We start from the raw sequence: 20,916 nt of genomic DNA, 5'->3' as shown, positions 1-20,916 counted from the left end.
TAACAATCTGAGCATGCCACTCTGGCAAGCTGTCAAAAAAATCTTTAGATATCTAAAAGGAAACAAGGATGTGAAGCTATTGTTTTTGAAAGCAGATGACTGCAGCATAATAGGTTACTGTGATAGAGTATGCTGGAGATTCCAAAGACAGGAAGTCAACAACTGGATATCTGTTAAGATCTCAAGGAGCAGTAATATCATGGCAACGTAAGAAACAGCCTACCATAGTCTAGTGCACAACTGAAGCAGAATATTTGTCCATGACCTCAGCATGTCAGGAGGTTCTATGGCTTCAAAGGTTAGATACTGAAATATCTCCATACCCCAAGTAGGATCCTATGAAACTCTTATGTGACAACAAAGCACCAATTGACTTATCTAAGACTAGTGGACTTATCTAAGACTAGTGGCTACAAGAGTTGAACCAAACATATAAACATAAGACATCACTTTATAGGGAAAAATAGATTCAGCCGAAGTCACTGTGGGTTGGACATGATGACAAAACCTGTGCCACAGTCTCACCATAATTTGCTGATTCAAGAGTCTGGATTGAAAATCTATTTTTTAAGGCATGATTCTAGGGCTGTGTAAGAATTTAGACTCTATGCCTTGATTGTGTTTATATCTTTTGCATAGCTGTGGACACCATTATTCTTTATTCTGTGGATTATATAATACAATAATTTGTGCAACTGTGTTTGATATGTTAATGTGTACAATAAATCTTACAGTTCCAATCAGATACCACCAGCAAATTACCCTGCTAACAAAATAATTACTCAAAAGGTACAAGAAATGACAGGTACATTGGTCAGTACACCAGTGTCCACAGTTGTGTAAGCCAGGAGGAGGCTATCTTCACCCCACATACTTCTTAACAGTATTTTCGAGATTGTTACTCAAATGCTGGAACAATAACAAAAGAACTGATTTCATTTAGAAGTGAGTGCTGCCAAATGGGGAAGAGCTTATTTGGGGGAACACTCTTCCTGGAATGATTTTCAGGAGAAATGTAAAAAGGAAATTGGTCGAGTCGGCCAGCGCCTAAGAGAACTGACATTAGAATTAGTAGACCCGAGGTGTTACAACAATAGTCGGGATACGTACAAGAAGTATATCAAATGATATTTGGCTAGGTCACAATATCTAGACAAACCCCTGGAGGAGAGAGATTTGGTCAAAATGTTAGTTAGAAGGTTACTTTCTTCTGTAAGAAGAGAAATTTGGTATAAGAGGCGGCTAGCAGTAAGTGATCTATTAACTTTCATGGAAGGATTAGATATGTTAAATAAGAAACAGGTAGATTACACACAGAATGATAATAGAGTTTTAGAAAATCTGGAAAGAAATCATTATCTCTCCAAGTTTCCAAGCCGGAATGAAAGTAAATTTTGCAAAGTAAGGAAGCATAGTAACTCTAATCAAGATAACCAAAAGGTACTCAGTTGCAGGTGGTTGCATCATACAGTCTGAATAATCAGGCATTCATAGCCATTTGTAATAAAGCATAGGTTCTGGGATATGTCATTAGTGATTCAGTTCTCACAAAACAGCAGACATTCTGGAACAGGGGCCAGGCTCTAGCATATGACAGTGACAGCCTAGGTCCATCTAAGGAGAAATTTGTGGCTTTAACATAACAGTTTCAACAAGAGATTAGTTACTAGAGGAAGAAAATAAAGTAAAGGAAGACATAACTCGCATGATCATCTGTGGAAATATCTTTGAAGTGAAAGTGGAAATACATTTAGATTCAGGAAGTAAATATCAATTATATCCCAGAAATTAGTGTCAATTCTTCAAAGGATTGGAGTATATATAGTGGGTATTACGGGAAATAAAGGAAGGTTGATAAAGGAAGAAATGTGATTGCCAATAAACTTAAATGATTATATTTGTATCAGGTATTACAAGTAGTGTCTGGCATGACTTTTTGATGTATTACTGGGACTATATTTGCTTTTGAATTACAGAGCATCTTTAGATTTCAAGAGTAATGATTGACAATGGTACTGTCATTATCATTGTCCTCTTCATATTTAAGGTGGTCTTCAGTGACATGACAGTTGCATATTCTACACTTGTTGAAAGATTTAACAGTAATGCCTTCTCTCACTCTAGACCATGACTGTCTTATCCACTGACACACTTGTTTGATTGTAAGTCATTTTAAAGCTCTATTCAGTGTGAATTCACACTGGGTTTCATCCATCATCCATTTGGTCAATTACTCTCTCATATACACTGCAAATAGGTTATTTATTGAGACATCAAGAGGTTGCAATTGTGAAGTAAGTCCTCCCAGAATAACAGCAAGCTCTGTATCTCCCTGTCTCAATTTCTCTTTCACAGAATTTTTCAAGTGTCTGCTAAACTGATCAAGCAGAAGAAGAGAACTCCTCTTCGATAAAGCACCTTACCTTCCCTCCCACACTCTGTTAATCCATAATTTCATACCAGTCTCGTCCATTGAACTCCTATCATGTAGTATTTCATAAGGTTTTGGCCTTGTTTTGCATTTGAAAATGATCATTGGATTAAGTTTAGTGCTGTCAGCACAACATGAAAGGACAACAGTGCAGTACATTTTTTCATGTCCACTTGTTTTTATAGTTGCAGTTTTACCATCTTTCATGGCAACAGTTCTGTTACTCAGCACATCAAATTTCAGCAGAGTTTTGTCCATATTCACTACTTGACTTGGTTCCAATCAGGTTTTCTTTTGATGTTGAATAATAAAGTGATGGAAAGATAATATTTTCTCTTCATATTCTTGTGGCATTTTCTGAGATATTTTGGTTTTGGTTCGCATGCTAAGTCCATGACACTTCATAAACCTGTGGCATCAACCAACTCCACCCTTTAAGCCTGTTAAGCTCTGTGTTAAGTTCTACTGTAGCTCTAGCTTATGAGTATGTATTTGAATCATTTTTCTATTAATTCCACTGCCATTTTGATGGTGTCCTTGAATCCATTTCGGTACGTCATCTTCTAGTTTTGACTGTTTTTCATTCAGTCCTCTATTTGCACATTTAGTCTTTCTCATTTTTCCCCCCTCTCTCCCTCTCTCTCTCTCTCTCTCCCTCCCTCTCTCTCTCTCTCTCTCTCTCTCCCTCCCTCTCTCTCTCTCTCTCTCTCTCTCTCTCTCTCTCTCTCTCTCTCTTCGGTTCTTCTTTACTGGCCCGCCAGCTGCAAATGTTTTTTTTTTTTTTCTGTTGGTAGTGGGCCGAAATGCTGCTCAGCTGCTCTGTTTCCATGTTCTTCTGCATATGCTATTGCTTTCAACTTCCAGCCCATGTCATATGAATGCCTTTTATTTTTTCCATTACAAAACTAGCTACTAACGGAGATATTGTACTGTTACCGATAACACAAATAATGTTCAAATTCACTGGATCCATAGACTGCCATGATCAATTATAGGCTTGACAGTATTCTGGGTTTGTAACAGCGGGGCGGGAGGGAGGCAGAGTTAACAAGCTTGTGAATCCCCGCAGCTCATGTTTGTCACATGTGTGCGCTGATGCTTCCAGTTGAATTAGTTGTTGCCAGATAGAGATATTGTTCCTGGAGATAGAGATATTATTCCTGCATCACCTAATATATGGCCATTTTTAAGACTGATGGGTATTTTAAATCAAACAATGGACATTTTTATATTAGTTTTGAGTACAAGATGCACCTCCATTTTGGAGGCAATGTTTCAAAGAAAAAAAACTTCATCTTATAGTCTGTAAAATACTGTGTGTCACATTAAATTGCAAACAGCTTTATGGGTGGGGCTCCTCTCTATACAACCTAGATCTCACAAGCTGGTTTATCTTGTGTTTCTGGATGGAGTCTCCCAACCTAGCAGCTGAACTCTCACCAATGATGGCATCTGGTGATGATGTGCTGGACTATATTGTTGGATGTTTGTGTAGTTTGCTGACAGCATCTGTAACTGCTCTTCTGAAACATATTTTCCTCTATAATTGCTGCATTTGATTCTTCTCTCCATCTGCCTTCTGTCTGCAGACAAACATCACAATTTGACAGTATACCATTAATTCAAGTATGATCTAAGTTAAACTTTTCTTCAGTGATGTGTCGTGATGTTATTGTGTTGTCATGAAACCTGTCGCCAGCATGTAGCTCACTCCTTTCAAACAGCACCAAGGGAGCTGCTGATCGTAATGTATCCATCTAGCAAATGGGTTACTATGAATAGTGTTAAATTTGTCAATTGTGAGACATTACATGGAGATTTGGAGTTTAACCCTGAACTCTGTTGCATACTCTGATGATCAGTAACATTTCTTCTCCTTGGTGACCAAAGCCCATAGATGAAAAACTTTGCACTACTGGATTTCAAAGCGACTACCTCTGATTGTATGTGTAGGGGTAGTGATTAGATTCTGGAAGGAACACACACACTTTATTCACTGCAAAATTATCATGCAGTTCTAGAAATACTTGTCTGTAATTCCACTAAGTTGCCAGTTTAGTTTATGCTTGTCAAGCATGACCATAAATGTTGTGATCTTTGCAGTTACTCTTCGTACTGGTGCTCTGACCACTGTCTGCACCCTGCTTGGCCATTCTTTGGAGCCACCCCCATCCTCTGATGATATGTTTCATATCTGCGCCACACCAAGCATTCTATCCACCAACGGCTGCGGCCTTCACCAACCTCTGTTGTCTTCAGCCATTGTGCATGAAGTCCTTGCCTTTTGGGACAGGCCTCCCACGTTGGACACATGAGGTGCTCGAAGTGTGCTGTCTTCTCTGTGGGAATGGTCGGGTGTTTGCTCCTGCGTCTGCTACTGTTGAGCCTGTCTAGTGTTGTGTCATCTCGAGTCTGTAGTGTCTGGTGCTCTGTCTAAGGGCAGTTTTACTGGTCTCCACTCCCATTTCTATTCATCACAGAATCTCAGTGTGGTCTCTGTTGTTTTTCAGAAACTCGTGTGTTGGATTCCATAACCTTGATCTCAATGGATTCTTTTGTGACACTGGTCCGGTATCTTTGGGTCTGTATCACAACCTTGGTGTCATTACAGTGCTCTGCTATTGCTGAAGTGGTTGCCTGCTTAAGTCTGTTATGCCTCTGGTGTTCTTTATACATGATGTCCACTGTCCTAGTGGTCTGGCTGATGTGCGACATCCCAAACTGGCGTGTTATGTTTTTATTTTTTAATACTTGTCTTCCATAGCCCCAGATCTTTCTTTATATTCCCAAACAGTGCCCCAATTTTAGTGGGTGGGCAAAATACACTTTTGATGCTCTTTTTCAAGAGAATTCTGCTGATTTTGGCAGAGATTGATCCAGCATATGGCAAATACGCCACCTTCGTCATCTCTTCTTGTTCTTCATGAATGCCTTCTGAATATCTCTGGAAGAGTATCCATGTTTGCAGAACATGTGTCTGTGTGTGTCGTCTACTTTTGACAAAGGCCTTGTTGGCCGAAAGCTAACTTTCCTAGTCTTTTTGTTGCACCTTTCTGTAACTCAGCACCTCCACTACATGGTGAGAAGCAACTATTCTTTTCATTTTATTGTTACATAGTAAATCCATTAATATTATCAGATACAAATTTTTTGCTGATGATCAGGCAGTTATAGCCCAATATGGGGAGGTTGCAAATTATAGCAATGGAATACAGAAAATGGGGATAGAAGATTAATTACCAGAAAACAGAATACCTCACTAATAATCCAGGTGACTTATACATGGAGGGAAAGAAAATTAAGGTGGTCAATACTTTCTGTTATTTGGGACCCATTGTAGAGATGAAGGGAAAGTCAGAGGTAGAAACTAATAAAAGAATTTGTAGTGGAAGGAAGGTCATTGGGATGTTCAACTCAATCTTATGGAGCAGAAATATAATAAATCGAATAAAAAAAATCATATATAAATCAGTATTAGAGAGCATAGTTATGTATGGAATAGAGACTTGGACTACCAATTTGAAGCAGCAAGCAGTAGAATTGGACTTCTGGAGAAGATGAACAAGAATTTCTAGAAAGTAAGAAATGGTGGAATAATAGAGAGAATGGAAGTAAGAGAAAGAATACATGACATGGTGGATAGAAGGAAGTGCATGTAAGAAGAATGGAGGAAGCCATATACAGGGTGATTCAAAATTCCCACTATGGGTTCCTAGGGGTTGTAGAGGGAACTTAGTAGATGGAGTTTTGATAAGGAACTTACGTTCAGAAATGTACCATTTAGATGTAAAATCAGTTTGAGGATTGGATCACTTTCAAATCTCCCAATTTACAGTACACACACAGTGGACACAATGAGCTCTGACCTGTGTGCTGTAGGAGCACATGGCATGGGCAGTGTCTAAAGTAGTTGTTCTTGGGTTCTCTGCATGACAGAGGACGTTCTCTTCAAGGTCGAGAGTCCATCATATCCATGGAGCACCACAGCCAAACCCTACTAGTTTCAAATATACCAATGTCTTGCAGTTGTTGTTGTAGTTGGACATAGGTGTTCTGTGATGTCATATGTCGTAATTACGAAAGGGATTCACTATGACATCCTCTTCTCAGCTTATACGCATACCCTGAAGAAGGAGATTTGAAAATGATCTGATCCTGGAACTGCTTTTACATCCAAATGGTACATTTCTGGACATTGGTTCCTTATCAGAAATTCATGGACATGTGTTCGTTATCAAAATTTCATCTATTAAGTCCACTCTACAACCCGAGAAGCCTGTAATAGGAATTTTGAATCACCCTGTATACATAAATCTTTCATTTGTAATTAATGAAAGAAAATTCTTCTAAGTTCTCAGGTCAGAAACTGATAACAAAAAATGTACAAAATATTCTCATCTTATGTATATAAACTCAGACACTCATTGACCATGAACTGTCACAAGCTTTCAAACGCCCCTCTATTATGTCACTTCCTTTTCTAAGTTTTCATGAAACTTTTATGAAGTGTCACTACATTAGGAATGTTTACTGTGTTTGGAGACTTCACAGACAATAATTCACCATAAATATCATATAGTGCATTTCGAACAGTGTGACTGAAATGTGTTGGAGTCCCATCATGCCCAGACTACTTGTTTCCTCTTATTTTCAGGGGCTGTTGCTCTGAATAAATTCCATATAGATAATATCTGTGTAACATGCTGAGAGAATATATGGACTTAATCAGACAGTTGCTGAGAATTACAGCTCGCATATCAATTACAAACTGATGATGTTTAGCTTGAGTTGTAGCATGAGAATTTTTGTTTGCGCGCAAAAAGTTTTTGTAAAAATTTGCTATCTCATATCTTCCAAAAGTTGCCCCATGTGTAAGCAAAACTGCAAGTACAAATAATGGATTACCAGTCTGAGGAATGAAACATTGGCAAAAGTTCTGTTGTTAGTTATTGGCAAGCAAAAGATCCTGCACATATTAAACATGATTCTGATACATTAATTGCTCATATTATAAGATGTATCAGATGGAATGGCACCACGTCATTTGTCGATATCTGGATCTTCTTTGACAGCCTGCAGAATGCATTCTTTGTGGTCTACTTTGCTCTGACATTTTTAGTGGTATGGATACTACCTGAACATAATGATAAACAGCAGCAACAGTTGAATTACCCTGTTGTCTTTTGACTGGAAACACACTTTGATACAGTCCACATCTATTACCATTTTTGTGACCTTACATGTAAAATCACATTTACCTGCCTACAGAATGAATGAACCTGCCTTTGTTAAATGGAACTCTTATAAGGTAACTCATTGCTATGGGTACTACACATGAGAAACATTCAAGGAAGATTGACTACATATCTATATAAATGTCAAAGTAAACACATCCTCATAGCATTACATCATGACTGAGGATACAATGAATACTTCAGGAGAGTTACTTGTAGCAGTACCATTAGATAACGCATTTTCATGGGAGGTTAAAAACTTTAGTTGATTATTCTACCCTGAATGTGTTGATCTTAAACTGTCATTAAACCCTAAAAATTAAGGAAATTTTCACACGTTTTGTGGCTTTTTTTCCTTGCTATGCGGTGGGGAATATGCCCTCAGAGTTGGTAATCATATTTCTGAAAAACCCAGTAGATGGTATTTAATTTGTTGAGTGTATATCCTGCATCTCACTTCCATCTTAAGCCAATGGCATATCACAGCTTTTTTTTTTAGCAAGATTATTGCAGTTGCTATGATTTTTTTCTGTTTCAGATTTTGAATTTTTAGTGTCAGATTAGCATTATTGGGTATATGATTAAAAATATCCTTCATGAATATTTTATACCTTAATTCCCAAGCTTGTTGATCATTTTGTTGGGTACTTGCATGATTTAATGATGTAAAAGAAGATATAAGAATACAATGAGACAGGCGAAATACCCACAGACTTCAAGAAGAATATAATAATTCCAATCCCAAAGAAAGCAGGTGTTGACAGATGTGAAAATTACCGAACTATCAGTTTAATAAGTCACAGCTGCAAAATACTAACGCGAATTCTTTACAGACGAGTGGAAAAACTGGTAAAAGCGGACCTCGGGGAAGATCAGTTTGGATTCCGTAGAAATGTTGGAACACGTGAGGCAATGCTAACCTTACGACGTATCTTAGAAGAAAGATTAAGAAAAGGCAAACCTACGTTTCTAGCATTTGTAGACTTAGAGAAAGCTTTTGACAACGTTAACTGGAAGACTCTCTTCCAAATTCTGAAGGTGGCAGGGGTTAAATACAGGGAGCGAAAGGCTATTTACAATTTGTACAGAAACCAGATGGCAGTTATAAGAGTCGAGGGGCATGAAAGGGAAGCAGTGGTTGGGAAAGGAGTGAGACAGGGTTGTAGCCTCTCCCCGATGTTATTCAATCTGTATATTGAGCAAGCAGTAAAGGAAACAAAAGAAAAATTTGGAGTAGGTATTAAAATTCATGGAGAAGAAGTAAAAACTTTGAGGTTCACCGATGACATTGTAATTCTGTCGGAGACAGCAAAGGACTTGGAAGAGCAGTTGAACGGAATGGACAGTGTCTTGAAAGGAGGATATAAGATGAACATCAACAAAAGCAAAACAAGGATAATGGAATGTAGTCAAATTAAATCGGGTGATGCTGAGGGGATTCGATTAGGAAATGAGACACTTAAAGTAGTAAAGGAGTTTTGCTATTTGGGGAGTAAAATAACTGATGATGGTCGAAGTAGAGAGGATATAAAATGTAGACTGGCAATGGCAAGGAAATCGTTTCTGAAGAAGAGAAATTTGTTAACATCGAGTATAGATTTAAGTGTCAGGAAGTCATTTCTGAAAGTATTTGTATGGAGTGTAGCCATGTATGGAAGTGAAACATGGACGATAAGCAGTTTGGACAAGAAGTGAATAGAAGCTTTCGAAATGTGGTGCTACAGAAGAATGCTGAAGATAAGGTGGGTAGATCACGTAACTAATGAGGAGGTATTGAATAGGATTGGGGAGAAGAGAAGTTTGTGGCACAACTTGACTAGAAGAAGGGATCGGTTGGTAGGACATGTTTTGAGGCATCAAGGGATCACAAATTTAGCATTGCAGGGCAGCGTGGAGGGTAAAAATCGTAGAGGGAGACCAAGAGATGAATACACTAAGCAGATTCAGAAGGATGTAGGTTGCAGTAGGTACTGGGAGATGAAGAAGCTTGCACAGGATAGAGTAGCATGGAGAGCTGCATCAAATCAGTCTCAGGACTGAAGACCACAACAACAAGTTAAAAAGGTAATATGAATAACCATACTAACACATGATAAATCGTAATTAATGTATATTAATTATTCTCAAGGACATACAAAACTAGTAGCAGAGGGAGTGCAATCCTTAAAAAAAACAACAACTGAAAACTGAAAACCACACCCTGCCTCACCTAACACATAGTTTCAGTATCAGTTTGAAGAAAGCCAGAATATGTGAACAATATGGTCTAATAGAGGGATTTACCTAGAGACAATTGTAATGGAATCTCAAGACTATTTTGTCATTCACCACAAAACTAATATGAGCTAAACTCCAGGTCCTGCATAGGCTCTTTACTTTTATTTACCACACTAATCTCCATGCAATGAATATTTTGTGGACAACTGTCCCTCATCAGAATAAAATAAAGCTTTTTCATATCCTGTAAAGTTTAATTCTTTGAGCATTAAAGTCTCCAAACTTACTAATTCAGTAAACAAAAAATGAATTTTTTTTAGTATTTTGCTTTGATAAATTTCTTTGGATCCTCATACATCATTGCAAAAAGTTCATTAGCAGCTCTGTCTGTGGTGATAGATACCAAGTCACTTGGTACAGTAACTAACATTTGGGAGGGCTGGGGTTTCAAATCCACAATAGTCATTCTGATTTGAGTTTTAAGTGGTTTCTAGAGTAATTAATGTGAATGTCATGGTGGTTCCTTTGAAAAGGACATGGTCAGATTTTTCCCTCATCTGTATTTGTGCCCCATCTCCAATGAGCTTACCACTGATGAGACTTTAAACTTTAATTTTCCTTCCATTCTTTTGGTGACAGAACTTTAATGCCTGGAGGAAATATTTGCTGTGCATAACACCTACAGTCATTCACAGAATTGTGGTAGAAACTTTGTGATTTCACAAAACAAAAAGCAAGTAGGCAGAAGGGAAAAAAAGACTCTGAATTCAGAGAGACACCTTGGAATTTATTTACTACGAGTAGCAATTGGATTAATATAATGGAAATTTTGTTTTCAGCTGCTGCTATGTGGAACTGGGGAATACAGCATTGCTGACTTTCGTGCAAATCATGTTGTATCTGGTGGATCTCCTGAGTTTCGAAGAGTGCTTGACTGGTTCTGGACAGCAGTCAGCAATTTTACACAAGAAGAGCTAGCAAGGTTACTCCAATTTGCAACAGGCTGTTCACAGTTACCACCTGGGGGCTTTGCTGAACTCAGTCCTCGATTCCAGATAACGGCTGCACCCACTTTTGGAAGCTTGCCAACAGCTCACACATGGTTTGTTTTAATTCTTCCTTCCTAGTTGTTAGTATTTTTGTGTGATAGAATTTTTAATTTAAATTTATAAGACACATTTGTACTGGCCAGTACTTACCTCTATGGCAGAGGCCACCAAACGTCTTTCACAACAGGCCAGATAACTGGTAAAACGACAAGCGTGGGCTGCACCATCATTCTGTACTATACCTAGATACAATAATTTAAAATTGAAAATGCTAAGTTGAAGGAACATAGCAGCCAGGAGCTGGATATTATTCTAAAAACAACATGTAAGATCTCCATTTGTTCTAAAAATAATATTTAAATTTAAATTGTGTCACGAGGCCTCATGTTCCGTACATTTTATGAAGCACATTTAAGTACCACCTGTGTGCTGGATGAGCTGACATCATGAGCCTGATATGGCCTGCAGGCCATAGTTTGGTGACCCTTGCTTTAGGAGACACCACTCTTAACACAGTTAAACTTAAAAATACAATACATATAGCTTTTAGAGCCGTAAGTCCCTTCTTCAGGAGTGAAAAGGGCAAACTGGCTGGGTGGTTTGGATAGGGAGGGGGATAAGTCACTTGATATCCAGGTTCAGAGACACTCATCATTCTTGGGGACAAAAGGAGTCAAAGATGATGGAAAAAAAGTCAGAGTAGGAAGTAAAAATATTACATAAGTAAGTATTGTCCCATGTTTAGTTCAAAGACGATGAAGTTAGTGATAGTGAGACATAATAATGGATATAGATGAAAAGCAAATGGGAAGTGGAAAGAGTAAAATAAATAAGATGTATGGTCTTAACATAGGATGATAAATAAATAACAAAAACATAGATGAAGAAAACATAAAATAAAGAAGAGAAATAATGCATCTGATGAATACCAATAGAGGAAGGAGGAGGAAAAGAGTCAGGGAGGGTGCCAGTACTAAAGGATATGCTGAAGCTGAAGTTCCCATCAGTGGGCTTCTGGGAAACTGGTGATGAGCAGTAAGTTTTAGTTAGGCTACATGGTATGGTGTTTTCAGTCAAGCTGTACAGCATGCTCAACAATTGAGCACTGGACTGTCTGGTAAGTTTGTTATTGGACAAAGTCTGTGGGGTAATTGTAGGAGAGAAAAAAGCTGGGACAGGGCATTGCCATAAGAGTTAACAGGTTCACCGTTAAAGCAGAATTCTTTCCTTTTTATAGCATGTTTTTGACATGTAAGGGGTGTTTGCTGCTGAAGTGGAGAGCTTTTGTTCGTTGAGAGCTCATGTTTGTTGGTTGGATTGATTTACACTGAAGTTTGGATGTGAGCCATAATGTGATGGAGCTCAATGTGCAGGAAAGTAGCTTGGGATTTGAAGCAAATTAGATAAATTTCAGCCCCAAAATGCAATTGCCTGTTCCACTGCACTAATGATGTTAGTGATTGGTGCAAAACTGAGTCCCTTCTTAAGAACTGAAGCCATGTCCTTGTTCATTTGCTTGGCCATGAGAGTGATGATGGTCTGGAAAGGAGCATCATCGGAAGGTATTCTCTCTGATGTACAGTTGAATTTTGATGTTTGATGTCTAGTGGCCTTTTTTCCATTCCCACCTCCAGGAACTGAACTGGTTGGCCAGGTGTAGAAGTAATTTCAATAGTTCTTTGTTAATCAAGGATTGGGGGGGGGGGGGGGGTGTACTGGCCTGGGCATGGACCTCGTACAGAACACCATAGGAGGAGTAGGGTGGGGATATAAGCCCGACACCAGCTCCTGTGCATTCAGTTCATCAGTGCATCTGATGATGGCAACATGGTTATTTGCTGAAATATTGTACTCCTTGGACACTGACATCTGGCCTTTCACCTGTGAACTACTTTGTCAAACAAAAAGTTATCTTGCTGGCATTTTCTTTAACCTGTAAAAGGGCTTTAATTGTTTTGACCATAATTTGTACTTAACAAAAACCTTAGAAAAGACAAAAGAAGAAAAAAATTTTGAGCCATTAATGGCATTTTCCTTGCCGGATGGAGTTTTACTTAAATTGCTGAAGGCAACTTGTCTCATTGACAAATTTCATTGCAAGAGTACTCTGAAAATTAATCTAACACACAGGGAACATGAAATATATCATCACACATGGTTCGGAGCTGGGTAGACAACTGTTATTAACCTATGTAAGTGGCCACCTAAACTGTAAACTTGCTGATGGCACAAGCTTATTGCTCTGTTTGCTAAAACTGATAATGATAGACTTGCCCCAGATGGTAGGTGGAATCGCATACAATTGATTCATAATGATCTGTTTTAAGTTTCCATCGAAAACTTATATCATGGCACTTTAAAGATATGAAAGTGTCCCATGAGTCCTAGATGTAGAACTTTATTAATATGCTACTTAATGAGCTCAGTTCAGCATGTTTTACATTTCAAAGTATCTCTCATTCTATGGAAATATGTAGGAAAATTTTAGCCTGTTTGGCATCCTTTATGCCCTTTAGTTCTACAGAACTGTCTTCTGCATTAACACAGCTTAATAATATAACATATTTAATATATTATAGTGAGCAATAAAAATATTGAGTAATATAGACAACTCTCCATTTGACAGAGGTATCTTCAGTGAGCTTTGAGTTCGTAGAGATTCCCTGTAAATTTACTCTTTGGCTATATTTGTGGGCAGTAATACAAGTTAACTTCACTTTAACTGTGATTTATACAATTATAGTATAAGACAAAAAATTATTTCCTTGTCTATGTTCTTTATTTGGTCCAAACGACTGTAACAAGATATAAGATAAGGAATTGTGATCCTTGCAAATTTAGAGGTAAATTACAACCTTCCTTTACCCCATTTTCTGTACAATAAATATTGCATGTAGTTCATTACTTCTGAAATCTGCTGTATATTTAATTTTTCTGTTGTATTTCTCTTTCCAGTTTCAACCAGCTGTGCCTCCCCGATTACGAAAGCTATGAGCAATTTGAAAAGGCTCTGTTACTAGCCATCAGTGAGGGTACAGAGGGTTTTGGAATGATATGATGTCATCTGAACGCCAAATGACATTTACAATAAGTATATAGTTTGATGCACTGAAAAACTGCATTTGACACATCGATCACCACCACTTCACATTACAAAATGGCTCCAGCGAAACACTAGGGTGTGTATTGTGTGTGTTGAATAAATGTAATAGGCTCCACAGAGATAGTAAAGCTGCTCTGTGTCTTTAATCTCTATGAAGCCTTTCACGTCATTTGCCTGGCCTGCTATCTTGTAGCACAAGTGAGCTATTGGTATGCTCAGGAAATGTTGGCTTTAGTATGAGAAATAACAGGATACATAATGTGCGCTGTACAGTAAATTAAGCAGAGCATTGGCAGGGTTATATGAAGGCCTAAATATTTATCTTGAGGCCTGTCATACTCCAATTTTGGATGGTGTGTTTTGCTCAACTAGTGTGTAAAAAAAAGAACAAATACAACCTCTTACAGGATACATCTACTCCTGCACACTTTCATGGCTCACAACATGCCTTGGTTTGTGCAGTCAGTCATATTGCTTTGTCAGATAATTTCTGTAGATCTTTAATACTTGTGCAATTGCAGTAGCATTACTTACATTTGTGTTTATTTAATTTGTCTGATAAGTTCCTATGTCGTTTGCTACTTTTTTGATATTGTAATTTTCATAATCTCATGTTTTTAGTACTGTGATTGAAACTTTTAATTTAAATCTGCAACCTCGTTGTGATAAAGAACAAGAGGTGGAAGTTGTATGAAGAAATCCATCTCTATTTTACTGACCTCAGATACAGTGATAATTCAATTTTGTAAGTACAAGAGTGACATTTAGCTAGTTTTGTGTAATATCCTCAGATACTGACCATGTCTATGAAACTTTGTACAAATGAATTAATTTTAGACTATTTGTAGGAGATGACAAGCTATTTATATGAGATTATATTTAGAGTAATGAAAGATCAGGTCTGGTATATTTGTAAAACTATCTGTACATCAGCTTTAAGTAATTGCTTTTATACAATTTCTTTTCTGCTGGTCGGAGATTGAAAATCTGTAAAGTAATTACTTCAACTGTTGATGTAATAGTTACTGTTTCATTAGGGTTGTGTAGAGTCCAAACCTTCAGAGAGAGTTTCACAAAACTTATGCCATACTCAGTCATTAAACACACTGTCAAGTCTTTACTACTCTAGTAGTACGAGATACACTTTAAACATTCCAGATGATACAATTTCTGCTTTTCCCAAAGGCTTTATAGAAATAGATAGAAATGCCATTCCTTAGGTTTGTAATGGGACCATACTGTGTTAAATACAAATCTTAATTCTCAAAACAGAACAAAAATCTTTTCACAGTTTCAGTATTATACTTTTTGTCCTTTGTTGAGTTTCATTATTACTTACAAAAGAAAAACTGATGTCCTAAAATAGTGATAAATTTGGCTAAAATAAATTGTGGATAGGAGCCATAATTTTGTGGGTGTTCTAAACTGAGACTTAATTTGTACTTCCACTTGAATGAATTTGTTCCTGTTTTTGAGATACTTATTACCTCACAAAGCATAGTGAGAATGTAATTTTAATTTCATTCTATGTAGGTTAGGATTATGTCCACACTGCATAAAGATAGATAAAATGGTTACCAAGGGAACTCCAATAAGCAATGAAAGCTAATTAATGACTGAGAGAACAAACAACCACTCGCCCTTAAGAGGAAGTGCTGAGTTGCAGACAGGCCTAAAAACATTATAATTTAAAACTTTCTGATGCCTTCAAACTCTCAAACTCTGGTTTTTGTCCAAAGTTGGGATTTCAACATTTGAGGCTATGGTACTATGTGTATGTCACAGTGTAAATTTTGTATTCAAAAAGAATGCCATTCAAGACACATCGTTAAACATCAACAGTTATCTTTTCTCTGCCATTGTGGAAGGCAACCATTTTTCTTCCCACATTGAAGAGGAAGAAGGTAGGAAGTGTAATATACAGATGGAGTTTCACTGGATCCCATGTTTGCATAGTCGGTACAAAAGCCAAAAATTTTATCTATCTTTCTGTGAATTGACTTTCCTCTTTTTCACACTTCTATGTTTTTAAAGATAGAACTTGCAAATTTGATATGTGGGACCTTTGTTTTACCACTTAAAGCTTCCAATGACACTGTCTGGCCACTGCATTGAAATATCCCAAGAGCATCACTCTCATTACTCAGGACACGTTTTTGGATGGGATGTATTTTATTGCTTTAAAATAAAATAAAAAAAAGCTTTTAAGCTATTAGTAACAATCCTTTATTTCAAATAAAATTAGTAAAAAATAGATTCTGAAATATTTTTATAGCTATAACTTTTCATTGTCCCCATATGTGGGTATTTGTAGTTGAACCAGTTTCTGAGTTCAGTTGCTACATTTACATCTAACTTGCTGATTGTAAAATTGTGAGTGTGTTATATCTGTTCTTTCATGACTTTGTGCATATCATTTTATAATATACAACTGAAAATTTTTGTGCCATATTTATATATTGCACTTTCGTGTGCTCCGAGCCATTTACGCTAACTGAAAATTACAGTGTTACTGTCAGCAGCAATAATGTATTAGTTTGCTGGTAACGAAGAGAGATGTGTTGCTTTTGGAATGATGTGTTGGATTTTTTTACTTTAGTAAAAAATTAATATCATTAGCTCTATTAATATTTTCATATTTCATTACTTAGAAGCTGTGGCACTGTTTTTGTATGCTAAGTAGGAAACGTCTTTATTTTCCATTTCTGCAACTATTCAACTTTACTTAGATCTTTGATGCAATAGTATGAAGGTGGACTGTCTTGAGACCTGTCAGATAGTATCTGAAACCTTTATTTCAGATTCCCATTTATACTTCATAATTGACAGGTCATGGGTTACCATTAGGCTGAAACATACAAATATGGTTTGGAATATGCAGTACCATCCAACAGATCATTTGGTGCTAATATCAGTGGGAATTAATCCTCTGGTGCTGAAATATGTGAGAGAACTGGATCGCCATCACAGAAATGCAATCAATGTAGCTGTCACGCTAGAATACTGCATGCCTTGTAACATTTAGGACATTCTATCAAGGATGCGTTAATGTACGTCTCTCTAAAGATTACATCATATCTTTAATTGATATTTTCTATTTCCACTTGAGGATTAATGTAAGTGTGCTACAGCAACATCATAATTGAGAGGATACACAGAAATTAAGTAACTGTGTGTGAGATGTTGTTATTTATGTTGGGAATAGTATTACATACATAGGTAAAATATTTGGCATTTATGAATTCACATACACTGTAAGAAAACTGGTTACATATTATGAACAATGTAATATGTGATGATTCTCCAATATTTTCTGGTTTATTAAAATAACAGTAAATTTTATTTCCAAATAAATGGATTTACCTCATCAGTAAATGTTACTCAAAGTGATTGCATGATACGTAGCAAAATAGTTTTGCAGGGAGACATAACTATTTATCCATTTGTTAATTTCTTGGTTTATGATCCATGCATTCACACTAAGTTGTCATGAATGCCCGGAAGAAATATCAACTTTAAATTTGTGCTAGTTTAGTGATTTTTAATGTTTTTGTTAATTGTGAACATTCAGTCACTTCATTTGAATATTATAGCCAGTGGTTCCCAATGTGTTCTCTGTGAGATGTGTGACATTTAAGCTTTGTCTAAGTTGATTATGAAGAATTAAGATTCAATTCATGCATCACAAGAATCAGTAGTGGAAAAACTAAAACATTGCAATATGTATCCCTCAAAACACTGAGGAAATTGCAACCTTTAAGAGTATCTTCCTTTTTGATTTTGTAGTCTTGACTATTAACGCTATGATAAAATACAGTTCTAGAATGTAGCCCAGATGCAGCCTACTTTACTAGTTAAGTTGCAGTTTACTGCAATAAAACTTCCTATAAAAATTATGTTTGTGTTGAGGACTCAGCATGTGCTTTTTATACGTCCATCGATGAACCAATCACTCATGGATCACTGCTATTAAATATCTTGTGAGCTCTGCCCTACCAAATCATTAACCTTCTGTGAAATGTTGCAGGTCTGCCTCTGGAATGCAGATTATTACTGATAAAAAACTTTCAGAAACACTAGCAATAATTTGATTTTCACATTATAATACAACGTAATGTATCTGCAAGTTGTGTAAAATCAATGTACAACTTGTGTATAGATTTGTTTTTAGTTTAAGGTGTTCCTATTTTTATTTCTGGAAGTTCATGATTGATAATAAACTACATTTGTGTGCTTCTGTTATGTACATAATTACCTTGGATGAAAATGTCAGGGACTGTTATGAAAATGATGTGACAAACTATTCATCAGTATTTTTGTAATATTGGATGCACTTGTGCATCAGGCACAATTTTTGCCTTCACATTGTAGCACATAAATGCTGTTTGTTATCCTCTGAGCATGAGCACATTATTAAGATTCAGAAATAATTGTTCTTTAGTATTTTAAAAGATAAGTGGTTTTGTTGCAATAGCTGTTTTCTCTTTTTGATTTTTCTGGTTTCTGTAAGTAGGGTCTTTTATGTGTTGTTAATGTCTGTAACATATACCATAATTTGTAAAAGATACATATGTACAAGAACATGGTCTCTTGACAGTTACCATTAGTTTTTGTTCATACATTTATTTATTTGCACAGAAATGTTAGGAGAAATGTAAGAAACTGAGCATAATTGATTCATAGAATCAGGTAACAGCTGAAACTTCTGATCAAACTAATGCAAAAAATTAATAAAGCTTTTAATATACTTGGGTACATTTCATCTTCATTTTTGTCATAGACAAAATGAGATTTCAGATTCCATATTTTGATTAATAAAACTGTTGCATGAGCAGGGTAGGTTAGTGTTAACTCCAATTACCAGGTTCCACATAGTGGAAGTCCTGGCAGTAACTAATTGCAAAAGGCATCTCGTGATGCTTTGTTTGAGGGATAACTATAGATGACAATATTTGTTATTGTAGCAATAAAAGAGATGTTTAGGGATGACAGTATTGTTTGATAAATATTGTTTTAAAATGAAGTTAATAAGACACTGTGATATTTTAATAATTTACGGGGCTTTAACATACATTAGTAAGTGCACAACATGAGAAACAGTGCACCAGAATATCCAGTGAACGCAGACATAAGCAATACTTGTCCTTTTTTTTATGTTCGTGATGTGTTAATGGATAAGGTAACGTATTGTACTGTCCTAGCTATTAAGTCAATTACAACGTTAGAGTGTGGGAGTTATTCACAACTTGTTTGTGGTTTTATTTTGCAATAATACTTCCTTCTGAACTGAGATGTGCATGTGCAATGTGATTATTGTTCAACACACATTCAATACCGTATGCTGACATATGACTTTAAAAAAATGCACTGCAGTGTTTTGGCAGTTTGTGGTCATCTGTCACCTGCTAGTGCTTTACTAATAAATTTCTAGACTGTTCTAAAATTTTGGTATTGTAAACAGGCTTTTTGTAAATAATACAGCTATAGAAATAGTCCAGTGAAAAAAAAATATTTTTACAAATGTTACTATTGTTCCCATTTTGGATTTTTGTAGTAATAAAAATGTTTCTTTTAGCCTAGTAAAATTTATTTGTAACTTATTACCCCAAACCTGTGTATATATCTTTATCCTTACTCACTGTCTTTCCATCATCCAACATTTCACACATACTCTACTAATATCAAACACAGATCCATATGATAAGGAGAAGAAGAAGAAGAAGAATAAGAAGAAGAAGAACAACAACAACAACAGCAAGAACAACCACAACCTGCCCTTACATTCTCCAGAGCTACACTGTATAAGAGGCATTTTGGAAGTTTGAGAAACATAAAAATTAACTTCAGATCTGCTCTTCATAAATTACTTTACTTCACTTACCACTCTTGTCTCTGAAGGCATTTAGTCAAGGCATTCCTAATTTAATGATCGATAACAATCCATTGCACTACTTATTGTTAGTTGGATTAAAATATCTCCTTACTTAGTAATCATCACTAGTGCTCAGTTTTGGCTGAGTAGCTTTCTTCGACTAAATTCTACTTGTGTTTAATTTTGTATACTAGGCCAAGCCACTACATCACTACATTTAGCCAATGTGGTGTCCAGATTAATGTCTAGACTGTAACCCAAATGTGTCTGTCTGTCACCGCTGCAACTTCATAAGCTTTCCCAGTGGAAGAACTTGTACATTTTTTTGGGGTTATGGCTGAATCTTCAAGTCAAATCAATATGATATTTTGATGGACTGCCTGGCCCTGTCTTTTTGTGAAACACTGCCACTCCTGAGTTTCTGAGAACTGGTATTACTCTGGAGCTGGTATCCATATGTAGGCCAGCAGAGAGTACAACAGAGGGTGCAGTGTATGCATCCAGTACCGTGAGTATTTCCCTAACAGCCAGGAATATAAGCAGTACTGCCAGTAGTGAAGGCAAAGAAAAACAAAGTATCCCTCCTGTAACTAATGTCAAAATCTTCTGCCAAATGAGAGCATCAAGTTTCCACGACTTGCTTGGAGGGTAACCCTTGTCCCTATTAATAAGATTATCAGCTGGTCTAATTTCATTGGATTCTTTCAGGACACAATTCCATAACTGAGACATAGACAACACTATTTTACTTCAATCAAGAACAGACAAGCCACTCCAGGATGCAGCCATATCCTGCCAGCACAAAATCAACACAGATGAGAAGGATGGTCACGGTCTACACAACTGGTGGAAAGGAGAGAGAGCTGGGGCTGAGAAAAAGTGTAGTGACACTAGGGTTGGCAGTTATTGCCTAAACAACTGCTTTTTGATGACACTGATTCTTTTCATTGCCGCTTTAACCTGACAGAACTGCTCAAAATAATGGTTCCTGAAATAACCGATGTTTTGTT

General features: G+C 36.7%; 1 protein-coding gene across 1 annotated transcript in view; it reads left to right on the top strand.

Annotated features, from left to right (window-relative positions):
• Positions 1-19,565, top strand: part of LOC124802750 (apoptosis-resistant E3 ubiquitin protein ligase 1) — a 654,148-nt gene extending 634,583 nt beyond the window's left edge. The window contains exons 16-18 of the mRNA XM_047263734.1: positions 10,722-10,984; positions 13,887-14,110; positions 18,062-19,565. Of these exons, the coding sequence (XP_047119690.1) occupies positions 10,722-10,984; positions 13,887-13,989 (366 nt within the window). The 3' untranslated portion in view covers positions 13,990-14,110; positions 18,062-19,565. The remainder of the gene's footprint in view (positions 1-10,721; positions 10,985-13,886; positions 14,111-18,061) is intronic.
• The last annotated feature ends 1,351 nt before the right edge of the window (positions 19,566-20,916 follow it).

Source organism: Schistocerca piceifrons, chromosome 6 (assembly GCF_021461385.2).
Source record: "Schistocerca piceifrons isolate TAMUIC-IGC-003096 chromosome 6, iqSchPice1.1, whole genome shotgun sequence".
NCBI classification, from domain to species: Eukaryota; Metazoa; Arthropoda; class Insecta; order Orthoptera; family Acrididae; genus Schistocerca; species Schistocerca piceifrons.
Note: the sequence above shows the minus strand (reverse complement) of the source record. Positions and strands in the feature narration are given on the sequence as shown.